At 41.8% G+C, this 21,840-nt stretch overlaps 1 protein-coding gene across 3 annotated transcripts in view; it reads right to left on the bottom strand.

Annotated features, from left to right (window-relative positions):
• Positions 1–19,185, bottom strand: part of LOC118787692 (low-density lipoprotein receptor-related protein 4-like) — a 96,581-nt gene extending 77,396 nt beyond the window's left edge. For all 3 annotated transcript variants that reach the window (XM_036543299.1, XM_036543301.1, XM_036543302.1), the window contains exon 1: positions 18,921–19,185. In XM_036543299.1, coding sequence (XP_036399192.1) covers positions 18,921–18,978 — 58 coding nt within the window. In that variant the 5' untranslated portion in view covers positions 18,979–19,185. The remainder of the gene's footprint in view (positions 1–18,920) is intronic.
• Positions 19,186–21,840: the final 2,655 nt, after the last annotated feature.

Below are 21,840 nucleotides of genomic sequence, written 5' to 3'. Positions count from 1 at the left end.
CTGCAGCAGAACTGCCTGTATGAAAAATCTAACAGGGTCTGCTGTTGAAATCACCAGATTTCCTTCCAAAACCTGTTTCCTTCCAAAACAGCCCCTGCTACCCTCCATCAATGCCAGTTCTACAACAGTGTGAAAGATTTTACAGATCCATACACACTTCAGTTCCATATACAACTATCTTGACTTATTTTGGAGTTCATGCTTCTGCTTTGTTCAGTCTCCTGGTAACAACCCATGAGAATATTAAAAACAGAGCTTAGACCTGGCCTTCAGCAAGACATCAGAAATAAAACTGCTTTTAACACCACTGTGTGCTCTGTGCTGAAATTTTACTTTATAAAATAGTCTGTACTTTACCTTATTTTCTTATGAAAGCCAACTTATTGTTCTTTGCAAATAAAGGCAGCATTTCTGTGAAAGCCTATGGATTTAGAGGCAAAGCCTCATCTTGGATGCCATGGTTCTCAGCTGGTGCACTTTGTCAATGAGGAGAGTACCTCCTACCAAAATGTAAAGCAGTCTTAACCTCAATTATAGGATCATTCAGACTCCTTCCATTAAACAAATGGATATGGACAGGTAACTCTGGAGACTAACATTCAGTATCTTGTCCATGGATTGAGATTCATTTCATAAATAAACAATAAATTTTGTAAATCCCACATACAAACAATAACTTCCGAAAGTATTAGAAAGTTGTCTTCCTCTCCTCTGGGTTTATGCCTTTGTGAATCACTGTTACAAAGCTTCGCCTTGAATGAATTACAAACAGATATGGTGTGTTACTATGGTAGATTAGTTTGTAGCTTTGCCTGCCATAAATCATTTCCTTGGAGGCTGGCTGAATCATTCCCAATGCATTTCATGTTACAGAGCTGCAGAACTGACTTGCATGGAAGCTGTTTATCACCAGGGAGTCACAATCTCAGCATCCCTTCATGGTCCAATGAAAGTTCTGATCACAATTTAAAATGGTACTAAACTGTATTTCAAGGATGACACTAATGAGTCAGTATTTGCGCAGCTAATTGTCTAATTCTAATTTCTATTGAATGTAGCTCTTGTAAACTGCTCTGGATAAGAGCATCTGAAAGTTCTAAATCAAGTATAACTATGTTCTCTTTAATTCACTGATATGCGCCGGTACTCGGTGTAATTGGGATATGCATGATGTACACCTCACCCAAATGACAAATTTCCACTGCAAAGCCCCCATCACATATATGGGTTAAGACATCCAGGAAAAAAATGTGGAAAGTGGAATTCTGCTGCAGCTAGGTTTGAGCTGTATAAAATTATGAAAACTATGTATGTGTGTCTGGATAAGAGCAAATGTAACGTTCACAACAAGGCTCTTTGTTCAAGAGGCCACAAAAACAACAAAGGGACATGTAGTCCGCCTTGGGGCCAAGGCCTTACGTAAAGGCCTGGATCCAGTCGAGACAGTGGTGACAAAGGGACACAGGGGTCACTAATGAAGTGCAACCCCTTGTCCAGCGACGGGGCTGTAAGCTGGGCTGTGATTGATAGGCTTGCCAACACCATTAAATCCCAAGGGGCCGCGCCGGCCTGTCTCTGGGTACAAGAGGAGAGGGAATACAATTCTGTTCTTATTTACAGTGCAACAATGGAGGGCTAGTGGGTTGTTGGAGGCTGAAGCCAGACAGAGGGCCATTCTGGAGGGCTCTGCAAGGGCATGACTGGGGTGAGAGGTGGATACTTTCACAGAAAAAAAGACAACAACAGGAGAAACTGGGTGTTCAAACTGGATGATGAGCCCTAGCGGTGTGAATTCAAAGATGCTCTTCATGGAAGAGGGTCCCTTGAAGCTGTCAACATGCTTTGTGGGAACATGTCACCCCGTCTCCTCTTTTCAGACCCAGCTGGGGGGAAGGCCCTAGATCAGGTTGTTATACAGCCCCTTCAGAAAGGGACAAGAAACCAGTGACCTCCATAGAAGCTTGGATTAATATTGCGCTCTCCCCACCTTCCAGATAAGTACAGCATTTTGGAAATTTTCCATCAAAGGCAGGGTTTTAAAACCAGACTGCATGCCGTTTGGCTCAGTAGCCTATGAGCCTCTGTCACAGCTGTTCAGTGCAAAATGTCAAGAGACGACTTCTGACTCAGACACATGCAACAATCACAAGGCAGAGGGAGGGCAGACCTGCACTGTATTTCTGTGGTGACAGCCATGAGTGCCTGACAAAGGCCTTGATTCGATTAGGAGAACAAAGACTTGGGGATGTCCAATTTATAGGCAGGGTGACCCCTGAGTGACCTTTCAACCAATTTTCTGGTGAGCTGGAAGGAATTTTCTCTAAGAGCACACTCCTCTTGACTCTATCAAATATGTATCAGTGTAAATAGAGCCAAAAGAAAATAGTCAGTCAAATATCTTGCTCAGGTTCAGCATAGTAAGAACTCACATGCTGCACTTGTGGAAGGCCTTACCCATTTCAAGACTGTAAACCATACAAAGAACAAACAATACCATGACAATGTCTCTTAAAGGAAAATGCTATGAAAAATACATACACTTCATTTTCTCGTATGATGAACCTCTGTGCATTTTAATAAAAAAAAGACACACCATCTCTACAGCTGCACTCATGTCCACTGAGACGGAACAGGAACACCTCTTCTCACCATTGACGGTAACATCCTTAAACCTCCTCAGTAGCCCAAATATTCCCCGACTTTCCTCCACAGACCTGCAAGATCAGTAAAACCTGATTTCCAGAAAGCCTGCCAGGCTGCTCTGTATTACACAACTCAGGCGATGGTCAGAGCCTGTGGTCCCTTCCCTGGCCAAATCAAGATCAGCATGCCCCATTGAACATGATTATGATTGTTCTGGCAGCCCTGCAAGAGAGATACTGAGCAGAACACCCCGCACAAGGCACACGACAATGACCAAAGTCCAACGAAGTCCAACAGATGATATTGAGCCATTCGGTACATCAGCACTGGCCCGTACATCCAGTCAGGAGACAAATGCACATGCAAGACCTCCATATGGAAACAGCACATTATGACAAGACTTCCTTTTAATTGAGTCGTGCGCTGAGAAAGTAGAGAGTAGACCAGCACATTTCACGGCACTCCTCCACATTTCATATCTGAAAACAGCCCAGCCACCCTGCTGGACATATTGGAGAAAAAGGCCAAGATTATGATAGTGAGACCCTGGGTTAACTCCTCAAGCAACCGCTGTCGATTGGCTGTCTCTCTCCAGTGCATTCACATCAAGCCTGATGTTAAGTGAGATGTCTCCCAAAAGCCCTTTCGGTGGGCGGTGATGGAGACAGGCGCACACAGCATGTGTTCCGCGTGTGCTGCCAGATTTTCCATGGAGAAAAAAGTACTTGGAGAATTGGACACACATGGAGAGATGGAGGCTAAAGGGCCAATCTGAATTCATCTCACAACAGTACACAGGCAACAGAAAAGCTAGAGGACAGTCCCATTTTGGTCAGCTGAGAGAGTAAGCAGGGAACACATGAATGACTAAATTAACTTCCAGCCAATTCATACATGTCAGTAATTCAATAAATGCACACAGTGACACACCTAATACCACCAACTGTGTGATGACTTTGTTTTAACTGATTTGTCATTAACTCATTTGTCATCCCCCTCAAGTTACAGGAAACTGTTGTATATCACTGTGTATCTTGTAATAGCTTACAGGCAATTATTGCAATTCTACACTGCCATCCAATCACAGGGGCAAACAGAACAGGAATACAGATAAAGAAAAGCCAGTAACATACTATTCCTGTCCACAACATTAAGTCTATAATTCTAAATTGTTTAATAACAGGTTAACAGAATCATTCAGGATCATAAGAATGTATAGACCAACAAGTTGGTAAATATATCCCCCTCACATTCACATCCATTCACACTATGACTCAAAACCAATGGTTCCCTGCTGTTCCATCCCAATGGTGGTATCTAAAAAATAATATCATCAATGATACTGAGACAAACATTGACACATACTTCTTTTTACTCTTCATTAGTTCTTGAGTTATTATTTGCTAGCAAAGGACAACCCATCGCTCTGAATAGCCTGACTAGGCAGAGGCCGCCGAACTCATCTGATCTTGGTGTCCTAGTCATCTGGTTACAACAGCAACAGTTAGCATTCAGCTGATGCGGACCTAATTCTGTGTCTGGGACTTTGCAGTTGGAAGATAGGATGTAGAATGTATTGGTGGCAAGGCAAAATAAGACAGGCCAAGTGGCTAGCCTGCCAATCCACAAACCTCAATAAAGATGAAACATCTTTAAGGTGCCACACCCTTCAGTCTAGTGCTGACTAAACAGTAGTACTTGAAAGCATTTTTAATACTGCACTTTTGTTAATACATTAGGACAATTCAATTATTTTCACTTTGTGATTACAGAACGCTTGTGAAATATATTTACCGAACAAACCTAGGCAAACCACTCTCCCTGGAAGTGGTTACTACTGACAGTTGTCACAAAGTATATTTGAATTATAGTGATCCAATTATTATGCACCACTCATAATGCCATGCTACACTTCAGAAGAGTCTCATAACATACAATGTAATACAGCTTCACAGACAAAAAACATTAATATATCAATAGTGCTGTACATGAGGGACAATTTCAGCCTAAGCTGTCACTTTGGATGAGAAATGGCTTTCTGAAATTTCATTTTGAGAAGTTTTGTGCTACCTTGGGAGTAAAGTTATGGGAAAAATAAGCTAAGCTTCTGATAGCTACTGAGACACTGGGTAAATTTATTAGGCAACATTTTGTTGGATTGGCTTCCTCCCCCCAGTGTATTTGCATCAAACTCAAAATTATGCAAGGTCCATCTCTCCTAAGTTGGTGATTAAAAGAGAATAGTATAACATTTGTTTCCCTTATGCTGACAGATTTTCCATAGGGAAAAGTACTGTGAAAATTAGATACACATGGTGAAACATAGGCTGAGCCGATTCAAGTTCATCTCACAACAGCACAAAGACACCAGAACAGAGAGGTGATCCTCTTTTCGACGCCCACATTTACGTTTGAGAACAATGAGTACATGAATAAACCATGGGGTATCATGTGGTGTGTCTTGTGCCTTGTGCCAAAAGTAGCTATAAATTAACTTATGGATAGTTTTACCATAGATTTGTCTTCAGTTACTTTCCACTAAAAATCCCTCAGAGCTTCAGGGCCTTCCGAGTCGCTCCATCAAGGCAACCCGACTCCAGCCACTCAAACTGAGGTTTGAGTTAGAGCCGTGTCTTTCACTGACAATGACACAGAGTTCATACCTGCGGAGCAAGACTGGCTTCATTCCGCAGGGGTACAGTGGGTTTTGTCATCTAGGGACCCCTCCTCTAGTGTGAAAAGTAGCTGTCGGTAGTGTGTACGTGTACGTGTACGTGTACATGTACTGGGGGGGGGCATTCATCTCATTGATGCACTGCCATACAAGCACAGAGAGTGTTACACAGAGAGGTGAGCTGACTCCCACACAACAGGCAATCCCAAATAGGGTGAAAAAGGGAAAAAAACAGAGAATTCCCTCAGAAAATTCACTGCTAACAAGAATTTAGTAGACGAGACTACTTATTTTCTTGTACTTATTTTCCCCATTCCTCTCTTTGGCTCATTAATCCAAATTGATGCTTTTCTCTACTTTTTAGATAAGGTGCAAAGATGATGTAAAATGTCCAGTAGGGGACCTGGTAAGGGAACCCAAATCAGTCTAAACAAATGTTTGGCAAAATATTGCTGAGGCAGTTTCTGCAACAGTGACACCAACAGAACAACAGTGACAGTCAGAAACTTGCCATTGGCTGAACTGACCTCTGAAAGCACAGATGTCCTCCTGAATATTCCTCAAAGGTACCATCTGCTGCCAGAATAAAGCACAGACATCGACAAGCAACCACCCGCTTTTTTAAAATTATGCCAAGGTCGAATTCCACAGATCTCTCAGTACAAGAGCCCTCTTCCCAATGTGAGTGTCTACAGAGTGACACGGAGTGAAAGCCTCCTTTGCTGCTGCTATTTTCGGATGGCTATTAACACTTTGAAAGGAGCAGGTGAAAGACTGTTTTTTTTTTTTTTTTTTTTACAGGCGTTCAAGCTTAAGATAACGGTGCTCAGTCAAGTCCGTAATCCATCGATTCAACTTTGAGCTTTGACCCTAAAGTCGGGGTCCGTGGGATCTGACCAGGCAATGTAACTATGTAGTTGCTAGTGAATGGGAGACGACAGGTCCCTTTTTGCCATGATTCTCCATGTGGAATCCTGAACATTCCCAAGCCATGCCTGATGCAGAGGTGCACGGGACACATGAGGGTTTGACTGCATGTATATGGGGGTCAGGGTGCCACTGAATTTTTGGTAGTAAGTAAATAGAAGCACAACACACAACAGTAGTGTGGTCAGGCATCTGCTTCTCCAACTCTTTGGTTTTGGGAAAAGCAAAAAATGTGTGGGCAGACTAGAAGATATACCTAAAAGCAAAAACACTTCATACAACATACAACAGTGAGTTATTTAAACAAGATCCCCAAAGTCCAACAACTAGCCATAGATTAGTGTTCCAAAATTTCTCTATGCCATAAATGCGTCCCGCTTTCTGAGAGTGATACAAGCTGCTCGGATAAGAAGGTTTTTGCGGAGACAGGCAGCAATGCAAAATGAATTTGCAGCTTTGCTTGCAGAGCATACACGCATACCCTCAAGGTGAGTGAACAGTGTGGCTTACCTGCAATTATTTCCCAAATAGTTTTTAGATGCGAGAGGCAAATAACAAATTACACGTCATCAATTGAGTTTAGTTCCTGGTTTTAGATTGGATAGCTTTCACACCAAATACAAATCGCACTGGAGTTCAGGTGAACCGTACCCCAGACCCCCGTTTTCTGGAGGACTCGGGTACGGTCCCTGGTGCGCACCTGAGTTCAGAAAACAGTTCGGTTCATTTTGTTGATGTGAACGCTAACAGCTCAAGCGGTTTTGGGTCCGCACCAAAAGCTCTAGTGTGAAAGTTAAAAATGCCTAAAAATGAGTTTGTCTCACACAGATCTGCCAAGTGTGTGGGGATTGATGCAGTACGTCCTGAAAATAATGTCTTGATGAATTGGCACTCCGTCCACTGTCCACTAGTCAGCCTGATGAAACGAGACCCTTACTGAAAAGCTTGCTCGGGATATGAGATATGAGTGTAACCCTTCAGCACCTGTAATTTAATAGAAGTAACCAAAGCCATGAATTCGACAGCTGGAAGCATGGCTGTTGTTGTTCAGGTGACATCTGAAGATGGCGCAGAGTTCCCAGCTGCAGTGACATTACCATTACAGCCTATTCCAAGAGGCTGCCCATGCTATTCTCTCTCAAGCCCCAACTCGCTCTGCAACAACCACAAACACTGCCGACCTGCCTGTAGCACATCACCCTGCACTACGCTCACATGACCACAGTCAACCTGCAGTCAGGGGCAGGGCGAGACGATCATGGTCAACCTGCAGTCAGGGGCAAAGCGAGACAACCATGGTCAACCTGCAGTCAGGGGCAAGCTGAGACAACCACAGTCAACCTGCAGTCAGGGGAAGGGCGAGACGATCATGGTCAAACTGTGGTAAAGAACAGGGTGAAACAACCACGGGCAACCTGCAGTCAGGGGAAGGGCGAGACGATCATGGTCAAACTGTGGTAAAGAACAGGGTGAAACAACCACGGGCAACCTGCAGTCAGGGGCAAGGCAAGACAACCACGGCCAACCTGCAGTCAGGGGCAGGGCGAGACAACTACAGTCAACCTGCAGTCAGGGGCAGGGAGAGACGATCATGGTCAAACTGTGGTAAAGAGCAGGGCGAGGGCCTGCTGCATCCACTTTCCTAACCCCCATGTCGTTCCCTGCTCACACCCCACCCCTCTGGCTTCGCGGACAAAAGGTCACTCCTCTCACAGAGGTGGCGGGTGGACTGCAAATGTGGGACAGGGTGCCAAGAATAGCTGCTACCTAAACCACAGGAAGATGGAGTGATATCTAAACCTCTGCAGGAAGCGACGCAGGGCCAGCTGATGCAAAGACAGGACTCCTTCATCCTTGGAAGTCACTGCATGAGACACACCACCACAGTGCAACGATACCATGCACCAGTCTATCCAAGGGTATTTCTGATTGCTGCAGTGTAGATATTAACTGCTGCCATGGAGTAAAAGTACTAAGAACCTTGTTTCTCTTAGTCTAAAGAGAAGATATACCACATTCAGTCTCAAGTCTCATTATGACAGCTCCATCATAGCACCACATACACACAAATATATGCAGTCATTAAAGGTAATGCACAATACGAATGTCAAAAGACCTGCATGCATAGTTTGCCAAATTGATGAAATTAACATATTAATCAGTGTGTGCTGCTTAGTCAAGTCTGCATTTGATTACTATACCACAGGTCTGATAAAAAGGTCATGTAGACAGAGTCCTATGTATTATGGAGTCCTGTGGAGCAGGGGCTGTGAAGCCAGCATGAGATCATGCTGTAACAGGCGCTGGCCTGGCCGGGGGACAGGCTCTGTGTTGCATGAGAGTGGAATAAGAGGAGGACGTCAGTATCTGTGGTGTCAGTGTCAGCTGTGTTGGGGGGGTGCACATTGGGGGCACTGTGCCAGTAAGGTATTTAACAGGCGGGCTGCTGGCGCCAGGGATAAGAGGGGTTTCTTTCTTCTGCCCACCCAGCAACTGGTCAGAGCCACGCCACCTGTCAGGGCTCTGCCGAGGGCCAGTGTAGTAGGGGTAGAGGGCTGGGAGAGGCATTCACCACGTACCCCTCAAATCCTCAGATTCACTCCCTAATCACATGAAGAGAGAGAGAGAGAGAGAGAGAGAGAGAGAGAGAGAGAGAGAGAGAGAGAGAGAGAGAGAGAGAGAGAGAGTGTGTGTGTGTGTGTGTGTGTGTGTGTGTGTGTGTGTGTGTGTGTGTGTGTGTGTGTGTATGTGTGTATGTGTGTATGTGTGTATGTGTGTATGTGTGTGTGCGCACACTGGCACAGAGCACCGCCCTTCTCTGTTCTGCGAAAGGTGACAGAGAGTGAGAACTGGTACTACAATCCGAATTTTAAGTCAGGGACTAAATAAATGGTGGGATGCATTTCTCCCTGATCAAAAATACATCCAGCAACAGCAGAACTCATAGGGAAAGCAACAGTGATCGTTATGCTTATCTTTTTTGAATCTCTTAAGGGCTGTATCGAATGCCATTTTTTGCCATTCAAATTTTAGCCAAATGATGACATGATGTTGCCTGTTGTTTTAGTATTTTGTAACTGACCAAATGACTGATCTTTGTCAACACATACTCTCATCCCTTATGGGAATGTACAGATCAAGTCAGATAAATATTTATGTTGCATAGTCATGCATCCACTCGATGTACTGAGACATTAATGAGAGCCAACCAATGATGCAGCCAGCAGCCAGCATAAAATCAATATTTTCCTTAACACCCACTTTAGCTTTGCTAGAAATCTTGAGCATTCATAAATGAACAGTTTTCTTCATGCACTTATTGGTTTCCATGAAAGCAGTTTGCAAATGAGAGAGCAAAGCCTGCACTTGGAGACTGTTTCCAGAAACCTGAGGGTGATTAAGCATGTTACTAACGAGCACCAGCAGGAATGATGTGCTTTCCATGAGGCAACCCATGAAACAGCATCGTGCCGGCTTCACCAGGATGAAGAGCAAAACACATAAAAAACAGATAGTTCATTATATAGTTACCACTACACTCAGAGCTCAGTACTTTATTTGGGAGAAACCCTTGATACAAGTCACTTCCTTTGTTAAAGTGTAGTGCAGGTGTACTTTCATGCATGTTTAAAGCAAGGCCCTTGCTACAACTGCTGACACTTCAGCAAACACAGGAGCGCTTCTGCCATCTGTCCTCACGGGGTAGAGGTTTGTGCTAAACATCGGCTAAACACGTCCAAAACATCTCTACTGGTATTAGAATTAAATGTAGTTAATGAGGCATCATGTGATTCCATCAGTACACACCAAGCTGGTCAACAGACCTCATGCAGATTCCTTACAGCATTGCCTGTGGCATGAATATGGCTGAAAAGCAATGAAGGTGCAGATGATCCACATAAGTAGTACACCCAGACTCTAAATGCATTTTTTGTTCCTAGAAGTGCTGTAACAAAAAAGAGGCCATTGCTTGTACATTTCAACCCATGACTAGCAACTCCTTACACAAGCCCTTGACTCATTAATAACTCATTTCAGACAACATGAAAACTGCTTCATTACAGAATTAAAACATTAGTGAAGGCAAAAATGTAACTGCTTTTTTACCATTCGGAATATTTACTAAATATAAACACTAAATGAGGCAACTTAGTGTGGAATGACAATATCCCCTAGGTTAACAAACGCTGGGTAATTTCTGAAACATATTTTTAATGGAAAAAAATATAAAAAAGTAAAAAATGTCAACTCAACTTCAGTCAACTCACAAATGCACAAATTAACAGCCTCTCTAAGTTACTTGATTTTTAGTTATGCTCTCCATCAAATTAATGGTCATTTTTTGTTGTCCCTATCAGTGTGCAGCCATAATTTTTTTCCCAGTTCTGTGCATCCCCTGGGCCATGAACCGGCCTTAAAGTGGGCCAGCTTCAACCTCAGGTGGCCTGATGTGTAAGGGTATCAGGCCTTATTAACTTCCATTAAAAAGCATTCAGAGATGGCACGATGCATGTGCAGGTCTTAAGAAGACGCTAAAACAAACAAAGACATGACAGGCTGAACTCTTCAGCTTTATTCTGCTTCTTGCTTCCGACACAATTTCCACCATTTGGGAGGAAAAGCTCCTTATCACCCTAGGCAAAATCAATTAGCTGCCACCACTTTCTCCCAAAGGACAGACCATTACAAATCACCTTGAGAAATGCTTAAGAAGTGCTTCCAGTACTCTTGTTTATGACACAGAAGACTTTGATACAGCAGGTACCTAGGGGACAAACAACAGCACTGTGTTGGAACCTGCAGCAAATGAGCCTTCATCATTTAGACTGGACCATATTCAACTGACAATCTGGCCTTATGGAACGCATTCTGCAGAACCTCCTAGGGTGGTAATGGCATTAGCAGATATATATACACTTTGTTTTATAGTGTATGGAAAAAATAGAATAGAATAGAATAGAATAGAATAGAATAGAACAGAATGATAGAAAGATCAAATGAGATCAAATGAGCATAGCTATTTTGGCTTTGGCCTATTTCAAGCAATGCTTTAGTGAAAAAGAATGAGAAATTAGTATGTCAAATCACCAATTAGGCCAACATTTTTTAAGCTGATTGAGGAGGACTTTTCTGCTGAAGTGATGTTGTTCAATAAAGACTGAGCATCACATTCCAAATCCCGCTCACAGCGAAAGGTCATGTTGGCTGATGGATTAAAGGAGGAGTACAGAAGAAAGTACAAATTTAAGATAGTGTAGCCCTGCCATTCCAATACACATCTTCATGGCCTGCTTTGTGAAAGGCTGAGGATCACACTCCTTTTACCATGGTAATTCAGCTCTGGGGACTGCTACAGCTCACTCTATGGGCCAGGCCTGTTCAGCTTTGGCCTGCTGCTGCTATGAACATCCAAACACAGCTGATGTGTTGAATTGGGGCCACTTTTTCAGGGCTGAAAAGTGGCTGGGTGTGAGAGGCGAGAGGAAGCACATTTGGCATTTCTCGCAGCCTCTGTCAATTCAAGTGGAGACTTCGGCCTCCAGCTGAGGGAGGCTCGCACCAGTTGTCTCAGCTCCCATCAGCCTCTCATCCAGAAGAACAATGTTTCTGTTCTAAGTGGACTGCCAAGGCTGAAAGAAAGTAGTAGGTCTAAACAATCAGACATTTATAAAAGAAAGCATAACCTTTGTGAGTTACAATCAGAAGTCAAAACGTGAAATTTTTCAAATTTAGAATGATTTGACTGAAACAATAACATTTAATGCTCAAAGGACTATGCCAAGTACATGGCAAAACCATTAAACATTTCATGAAGTATATTGAATTTGCAACTCTTTCCTATTAAGTTCATATCGGAATGTTTACAAGTGGAACGAATGACAGCAGTTCTGCAGCTTATTCATTCCTGATAGAAGTAGGTAGAAAAGCCTGTAGTTAGTACCACGTGTTATTCTAATGACTATTAACACGTGTGATCTTGAAGTACAACTGACTATTAATACCAGTCATGAAGCAGGCTAGAGTGAAAGTGACGTGTAGTATTTCAGTCTTAATTACTGTAGCCACACATTTTAAAATGAAGGAGTAAAGACATAAAAGTAGTGTTTGATTGCTCTGTGGTACCAAAAAGCATCAAAACTACCATCTACAACAACCATCTTCCACCATCAATGAGAGTGAGGGACCAGCTTACTGATACTGTGCACATATTGTCCACATTGCTGATACCCAGCTACAGTTTTAGTCCAACTGTCACCTCATGTTAGCGGTCATCTGACGTGACAACAAAATCTGTTCTAGGTATACATGAGGAGCAGTCACTCATATGGGGCATGTGTGCGTGTGAACCAGCACAACAGCACCAACTGCAGCTCGTGGGAACAGCTGTTGAACCAAGAGGTGTGCCCAAATGAGGCCAGAGAAGAAAGAGTTATAGCAATGATTGGGTAGTGCGTGAGCAGAGATAGAGAGGGGGCAACACATTTTCTGATAAACTACAAGTCAAGAGATTCAAGTCAATACCAATAGTGTGAAATCCAGGGCTTAACATAACAGCTGTTATAATGACAGGGGAGGAGAGAAAAACAATGGGTTTTATTTGCTAGCCATGGATTAAACAAGCTTATTCAAGGCCCTTTTCCATAGCCCACATTACACATTCAAAAGCCACAATTTACACGTAAAAACAGAGGCTGGGTTGTTTTGACACCTTGTCCGCACAGGGTTCTGTGAAAGGCCCTGCACCAATAGAGCACTTGAGCCTGCTGACTTCATTAGGAAGGAGTTCTTTCAGCCACACTGGCACTCCAGCCCCCTGTCTTTGAAGGCCTACTTGGGAGCTGATACTATTTGTTTAAGAGGCTGGTGCTTAGACCCTTTCATTGATTAGCATTCTTGAAGAAAGGCGTGAATGCGGAAGGGGGCAGAGAGACATGACATAGCTAGTCCAGAGGGACTTCCAGGCAAAGACAGGAGTCCACATGTGATGGAGACAAAGGACTGTGGGAAATACCATCGACGAAACAAACTGCACTTTACCAAATAGCTAATGCTTAACACTAAGGACTTTCTCTCTAAAAATCTACAATGCTGCCCACCTGAAGTGATTTTCTCCAGTGTTATGTGGGGTACTAAAAAAAACAAGCATTGTATTTTAGGTTCTGAACTGAGACTTAATTATCTATCTGCCAAACCAAGCAATATTTACTATCTATCAAAGGCTGATGAAAAACCAGTTAGATCACCAGATAATGCTGCACTCAAGTCTAGCATTCATCCACATTTCAATGCAAAAAGCTGCCTTTAACCAGATGTGACATTTGTGTGTGGTGCACATTAAATCAAAACTGATAATACTGGCCCATGCCCCAGTGTAGCCAATATTTCACTTGCTTGTCCGTGTGCATTTATGGCAGCTGTAAAAAAAAAAAAAAAAAGAGTGCTTTCGAACAATCAAATGAGATGTGGTAGCTGAGCTCCAGAGACAAATGGAAAGCTTATTTTCAGATCAGTGATTGGATAAGATGACTAGTGTTTGTGAAACTTTGTTTTAGACACCAGTTCGTACTTCATACAAATGGCAGCTACTCAAAAGCACAGGTACTTCAGTCAGCTTCAATAAAAGACCAAGTGCCAGCTAGGCTGCAGGTGGACTAGTCTTGCAATGAGGTGGAAGCACCTCTGACTGTGGGGCTCAGCTGGCTGTAATGCGCATTTTCCTGCAGTGTGAAAGGGATTTATGTCCTCAGTGGCTAGTAAATTGAAGGCTGCCCCCATCCTAATGTTTTCAAAGATTTAGCCTTCTTAGTGTAGACCCATGTACAAATATTATCCATCTGACTAGTATCGCCTTGTGGACAAGTGTTGAAGCTAATTTGTTTTTCTTAAATTTCCTCCTCCTGAATGACTACAGTCATATTTCTGGCCCACTAGAAAATGCATTAATCTCTGCCCAAAGGGGGTGGGAGTTTGAGACAGCATAAAAAAGAGAAAACACTCAATTACAGCACCTTCAAAGAATTACAATGAGGGGCAACAGCTGCAGGCCACATCAGAACTGGGGGGAGACAGAACTGGGGCAGGGAGACAAATGGCCAGGCTAAAAACCAAGGAGCAAAGACTCACTGCAAAATGGGCCCAGCCAAAGGCAGAGTGCGACCACAGAAAGGTGGTCAGGGGGGAACAAAAGGAGTTCTGTCCACAGAGGTTGTACTCTGACACCAATTAGAGCACTCCATAAAGGGATAAATGTTTTTAAGCAGTCACACACGCGGCCCCTCCCCCATCCCCTCCCAGGCCAGGACAGGGGCCATCTCCATCTCCTGGGCTGTCTTTATGCTGGTGCTTTTAAAATGGATCTAAACTGTAATGTGTTTACAGCCAACATGAGCAGGAGGGGGATGTGCAGGAGGTCTCCGCCTTACGGATGCTGTCCAGCTGAGATGTCTTGGAGGGTCATGGGTTCAACTGTGACAAACACCCCTAATTTTGTAATCCCCTCATCACAGTACAAAGTCTATCTGTAATGTATAGGAAGCCCCACTGTACCAGTTAAATGGCTTCAGTGAAAATACAATGCACTAGGACTTGGCCAATCCCTTCTTCAGATGTAGGCACAAAGTTACTAGCATCAAAAGCTGCCATACTAAATGGCTTCTAATGTGTTCACAGTCAATAAAATGACACAAATGGGTTCACTTTGCTGTGAGAAAAAGGTCATTTACAGTAACAATACAACACTGGCCTTAATGTTTCAGACAAATGTCTTCACCGTCCCAAGAAAGAAATGGGTACATCGTAACTGGATTTTTCTGCTCTTAGTCAAGACAAAGAAACACCATCACAAAAGCAAGAAATGCGTCAATCTTGGCCACCTAAATTAGAGACACGGGAAAGTATCACTTGGGGAAAACAAAGACTCACAATGAGCCCCTCTGAGCCCATGAGCTGTGAAGCCAGGAGTTGGGAATCCAGGCCTGTCTAATGCAGTCAGCTCATCTCCCTCTCCCTCCCCGCTGCACTTATCACATTTACTATCCAGACACAGGGGATGCCACACTGTGACTCCTCCCAGTCCCACACGGCTCCAGCCATACTCCGCAGTGCCAGACCCCTGCCCATGTAGAGGTAATATCTGAAACAAGCCTATCAAAAGAGGCTCTGGCCCAGCTGTCTGCCCCAGTCACTCTGACCACCCATAAGATGAGGTACTAACAGAGGGGCAGAGGCATGCCAAGTTCACAGCCCAAACAAACTGCATCAGGTGCCCAACACAGATGCCATTCTCTGCACAGCACAACAGTTTTCTCTCCCTGTTCAGGGCTGACACTGTGGTGCATTTCTACCGATCGGATACCAGGAACAGAGGAATGGGGGGAACTGAGACAGAAATTGTAAGTTACAGACATTAATGCCCAGAATGTGCACCCTGAAGCATGCATTTGATTCTACACAAGAAACTTACAAAGGTGGGAGCAGAGCTATAGAATCATATGCATACATTTACTATCTGTAGGTGTGAATCCAATTCCAGGGTAAGAATACTGATCACAGAGCTTTCTAATACCCCCTTTTTTACTCCCAACTGCTGTGTAGCTGCCTAACCAGCTAAACCAGGGTTTCAGGATGAGGAAGGCAGGACATGCATGGGATTGTTCATGGCTCAACATACTAATTCACATACACATTCTAGCACTAACAGTGAATAGGTATTTATGAGCAATGCAACATTTGTCATGCAGTAATAATTCCTCACCATGGTAACCTAAACAAACAATCAGCTAGATAAGACCAGATAAACAGCACTGGAAACCATAATATCCCTCTCAAATGTGTCACAAATTCTGTGTTATTCAGATCTAGGTTCAACAAAACCAGAAGTACAGGCTACTGCAATTACACAAATGTCAAAATTGAACTGGTGAAACTTCCATTAAATGCAAAAAAGTCAGAATTTATCAGTCCCTTTCCTCACAGGTTCCCTGTAGAATGGACTGGAACGGTTCAGACAAATTAATGCCGAGTGAGAAAACATTCTTTTATCATGTCGTTAAAACCATCTGAATCAAACACCGTGGAACTTTCTGGAAACTGATAGTGAAAGGTAACTGCCTACAAGTAAAAATCCACAACCTTCACCACATCCTTCTTTACCCCTATCCCCAAGGGCACTGCATTTTCTCTATGTGTCCGTCTGTATACCCGCCTGTCTGTCTGTCCAGGTGTTTCAAAGGGGTGCAGTAACAGCATCTTTCCACCAGAGGTCAAAATGAAATGAAAGGAGAGATGGTCTGCAATCTCTATTGGCACTTGTTTCATAATCTAGATCTCTTTACTATTTTCAATAGTCTGATTCAGTGAAGCCATCTTACATTGCCATTGTTTAAGGCTGCAGCATACCTAAATTCATTTCAAATTCTGAGTAAGGTTGTGGTGGTCAAAATGATTATAAAATGGTTAAAAACAGTATCAAAAGTAATATTTTATTACATTTATTTCAGGACAAAATAATTGCACAGAAGCATGAACAAGAAAAATGAAAAAAATATATTTTAAAAAATCACACACTTATCACTAATCACATTATCAGGGAGAAGCAAGGAACTTCAAATGATGGAAGACAAAAGAACAGAAAGCCTCATGGGGATAAACACAGGTACTTGATGGACTGAAAGAGTCCAGGAGGAGCATGTTTTCAATAACAGCCTCACTCTCAACTGTCCAGCTTAAACAAAAACCATTCTCCTAACACTTGAAGCTCCACCTTTACGGAATGGGGCATCTGCACATTTACTATTCTTCGTAAACATGTCCTCCAGACATACATTTGATACAGCAAAGTGTTTGTTAAAAAAATCAGATTTTTCACAAGGAGGCAGGGAGTTATAACAATAATGTCTCTTGTCACAATACATCTGCCAACGTATGTTTTTCAATTTTTTTTTTGGTTAAACAACACATTCATTCTTAAACAAATTTTGAAATGAATGTTCATTTTGTTTGTTTTGGCCATCTGCCCTAAGTTATTATGGAGCTAATTTTATTGATACCACATCAACTCAATCTCAGTGCAACTTACATAAATAAAGAACATACTTTTTAACATGCAACTGTAACAAACAGGATGGACCCTGCATTATGACTGATGTCTTTGCTATCCTCATGCTAACCAAGAATCTCTTAGTCTGAAGCGATAGACTTTGATCACCTTCCATTTGTCAATGCCAATGCATGCATGGGGATATTCAACCTCCACATATATATTCACTGTCACAGATCACACATAAGATTACTTACACAGTAAATAACTAAAATACTCAAAAACACTAAACCATGTTAGTAGACCTACATTTAATGCTATCAGTCTCCTACCATTCTATCCTATCACCAAGAGCCCAGAGATAGAAATAATAGTTAACAGTAATATTTACTGGACATCTAAATAAGGCATATAAATACATCTAAGTAAATTTCCATTACAACAACACCTTAAACATACAGTTAACGACAATATCGTAGAAAACAATATTCAAAGAAGAGTGTTCAAAATAGTAACAAACCCTACGTTTTCGGCAGTAAACACATGTAGCATTCTATAAGTGGATACGCTTGTAGGTTGGCTTGAATATGTTTGTTTTGGGGGAGTTTAGTTTGTTTGTTGGTTTTTATGCCAGTTGTATGTTGACTGAAATACCCTGATGCTTTAAAAGTCTGCTCGCAACATTCCAGGCTGCGGCAGGCTGTTGTTCTAACATGCTGTAAGTACAAGGTGTTAGAAAATCGCGTGGCCCTGAAACCCATTACTCTTCTTGACCTGGGGCAGGAGGACATGATGCACGTGTTAGGTCGAAAATTCATAAACATCTCTAGCAACATATCATGAATAAACCCCCAGTTATACAGACTGCATCGCAATGACCACTATGATTACAATAACTCTACAACAGCATCCCACAAAGTCTGATGCCCGTAATGGACCGTATGCATTGTTTCTTTTGAAGGAAACTCAGTGAATGGATGGTTAAAACATTAAAAGCGTATGTTTCCTATGGTTTAATGTAAAATGTGTATTTTTTTCTTAAATCTGGAATGCCCAGTTCAAATAAAAAGCTACAATCTGTATCTTGAATAAAAAAAAAAACATTTCGCATGACGAAAAATAATCCTAACAATATTACAGCTTTTGAATAAGAGTCAAAGTATTTATGTTTAATATATGCCGTAGCCTACGTTTCATCGCTCTGAAATCTGTTGTGCGTTACTCCTTTCAGAAACCCTACACGGAGAAACAGTATGTAATGACTTATGATAACTTTAATTTACTAAATTATCCCATATACACAACATCCATGAAAACGTTTAAAAGACACGTCTACACGTTACAGTTGTAACTACGCAAAACAAAAACTGAGACTACATGTCTCCAAATTAAACATAATAGATTATGACAAAAATAACTAACGTTAAGTAGACTTACAGTCTAGAGTCGCAGTACTCTGGGAAGAAGCGGCATTACCGAATGGAACACGAGTTTGAGTGTCCTCTGGCCAATTTGACCGCAGACTCGGTCAAGAATTCAGGCATTTCAGAATACATAGTGATGCAAAGTTATTACCGACAGAAATACACAGACAGAGGTAAAATCTCTCAGTACCTCAGTCTTAGAAGCTGCACTTACCTTGGATGTAAAACAATAAAGTTAAAAGAGTGGCACAAAGCACCCTTACAAGCAGCATTTTGGAGCTTTCCTCTGCAAGTTGTGTCTCTGCAAATGTTATTTGCGGATTTCAAACAAGGCCCGTTCGAAAAAGAGATATGAGACTCATATCTAATTTCATAACATGGCTGGACTGCCTCTTCGTATTCCTATAGTTCCTACGGTTACGATTTCAATTGAAGAGTTTCGCCGCTCTCTCTGTTACTACTCTGGCGTAACTACTGGCACTTCCTCCAACATGTTCTGCTATTCCTTCAATGCTGTAGTGATCAAAAGGAGCGTCGGGCTGTACCAAATAGTACAAAGGGGATATAAAGTTAAACTGCAAAGTGGTTTAAACTTAAAAACGTCAGGTACCTCTAGTTTTTCCACATATTATTTTTTAATAACATAAAATAGAATAGTTGTTTATGATTAAATGTGTCAATATACATTTTTATCGTATAATATTTCACACAGTTTTAATCCTACCCCCCGGGGGTGTGTTTGAGTTTGACGAGTCTTGACTGTTCGTTGTGTCATTTTCAAAGTTATGTCCTCTTCTGCTGACGGTCAAAACGTTAGGAGTTGTTTGGTGGCTATTTAACTGATCATTAATGTTAAAGCGTAAATCCCTACAGGGCACGGATAAGATTGGGAATGCTCAGGTTTGGGAACGTTTGTACACGTGCCTTGTTGTTGGTTTATGTTTACAACCTCCCACCCCACCCACCATGCCAAGCGTGCAAATTCAAGTGCTGGTAACTGATTCATTTGTTTAAAATTGTTTAGTATTGTAGCTTTAGAGCTTTAGGATACCTCTTTGTACTTTGATTGGAAGTATGGCAGTATAACAGAGAGGTCAGAGAACAATTTCATGTAAAAGTGTGTGTGTGTGTTTTTTTTTTTTTTTAAATCAGAACTAAAGTGATTTCATATGTGAGTAAATGTAATGCTATCAAATTAAATTTAATTCAGTTAAGAGGAATTAGCTTCAGGTGGATGAGTCTAGTTAATACTTACATGCTTGTTAATTGTACAAAGCAAATAAAAAGCTAGTTCAAGATGATGTGTACATCAAAGTAAGCTCTCAGCTTTCCTTATTTCCTGCTCACAGACTGACAGGAGTTTATCATTGGCCTGTCTCTGTAGCCAGATACTGTGCTTTTAATGACACATCCAGACTGATGTATTGCAATGTCAGGTCCCTTCTTTAAACATCACACCAAAAACAGAAGACTCAGTAAGCTATCTAATGTCCTCATGTACCTCATAGGTGCTGGATATTGAATGAAATGTTTCCTTAAAAGGATATAAAATATGTCCCTGGTGAAAACATCACATTCAGATTTAATCAACGTTTGCCTTGCTATTTGACCCCATTCTTATGAATATCACACCTTGTCCTGACAATAATGAATTAAATTGAATAATATCATTGTTTGTTGTGCAGGTGCAGGGTGGTTGTGGATGAGACTTTAATTATATGCATGAGTAATGATTGTGCAAGTGGAGTAATTGTACTAAATGTGATTGAATCACCTCACATGTAGCATGAGGGCTAGACATGGCCCATTCTTCAATCACTCAGTGTTTTTTTTTTAAACAAATTAAGTTCACTGATTTTTATAGTATATTGATGGCTCAGTACATAGGATGAGGCATTCATAAAACGTGAATCTTTGCAACTTCTCTGCAGAAGAAAAAACAAAAGATCTACACTCATGACCACTGAGCCACCATACTGGAAGAATTCCCATTTTAACTGTAAAACATATTTGAGTAATGAACATAGGAGAGATTTTAAGCTGCTTCAAGCTGTATTTATTTATTTTAATACAGCAATGTTGTCCTCCTCCTAATCATATCCTTTAATTGAGATGATAATGATTTCAAACACATTTTCTTTTGCGTCTCAAAAAGGTGTGCTGAAGACTTTTAATTGTGATTCTAGGCAGTGTCAAAGGCAATTTGTATCTTCCTCCTCAGATGCTTAATCGAGCCGCATGTTACGCAAAACATTTACTCAAAGGGAATCAGAGTACTTTAATAAATTCATGACTTCATTCCAAAACTTGAAAGGCAAGAAATATTCCAGCTACAAACGATGCTCTCTTGAGATGAGTTTCTTTGAATTGTCAATCAAAAAATAATTCCTTTTTTAACCTTTAAAACAACATTAAAATTATAACTAGCCACAGGCTTTGATCTAATGGCAAAAGTTCAGAGTCGGCAAAGTACCTAAAAAGTAGAGTAGAAACTTTTCTGTTTGGCTTAAACAGAAAAACATTCTCAAAGAAATGTCAGAATGTCTGAATTTCAGTACATATCCATATGTGTGAGTTGATATGCAAAAATGTAGGCTGTTGGGAGGTGAAGTGAAAGCAAGAGACACTTCATCCAAGCTAGGCTCTCTGGAATGGGATGCAGCTGTGCTGGACTGATGAGCTGACACTAAATCAGTACACATTAAGAGTGAATCTGGCAGCTGAGACCACTCAGACAGTACCAACAGAGCTTGATGCTTACATGTACTCCTGTCCTCCCGGAGAAGTCTATGAGGTCTTCACAGATGTCCACCTTCCACTGCAAATAAAGGGGTGCAAAGACTGATGAGGCTACAATATCCATTTTCCACCATCCATTACAAATTGCATTAGAATTATCTACTTAATGCTTCTGTGCCCCCTCTAGCAATTTTTTTTTATCAGGCTAATCGTCAGAGAACCTCCAGGGGAGAGTTTTTCCTGCCTTATCATAAAGTAACAGGGCACGCATGCAAAAAGCAAAGGTGCAGCACACAAGCTCGGTAAGTGGATGTGGAATGTAAGCACCCCCAAACACTTCTGAAATAAGCATTTAAAAAGTGATCATATGCTGCCAGGCTTTGCACCAGTGTATT

The sequence above is a fragment of the Megalops cyprinoides genome, chromosome 13 (assembly GCF_013368585.1).
Source record: "Megalops cyprinoides isolate fMegCyp1 chromosome 13, fMegCyp1.pri, whole genome shotgun sequence".
Taxonomy (NCBI): domain Eukaryota; kingdom Metazoa; phylum Chordata; class Actinopteri; order Elopiformes; family Megalopidae; genus Megalops; species Megalops cyprinoides.
The sequence above is the reverse complement of the archived record's forward strand: the minus strand, read 5'-3'. Positions and strand labels throughout refer to the sequence as shown.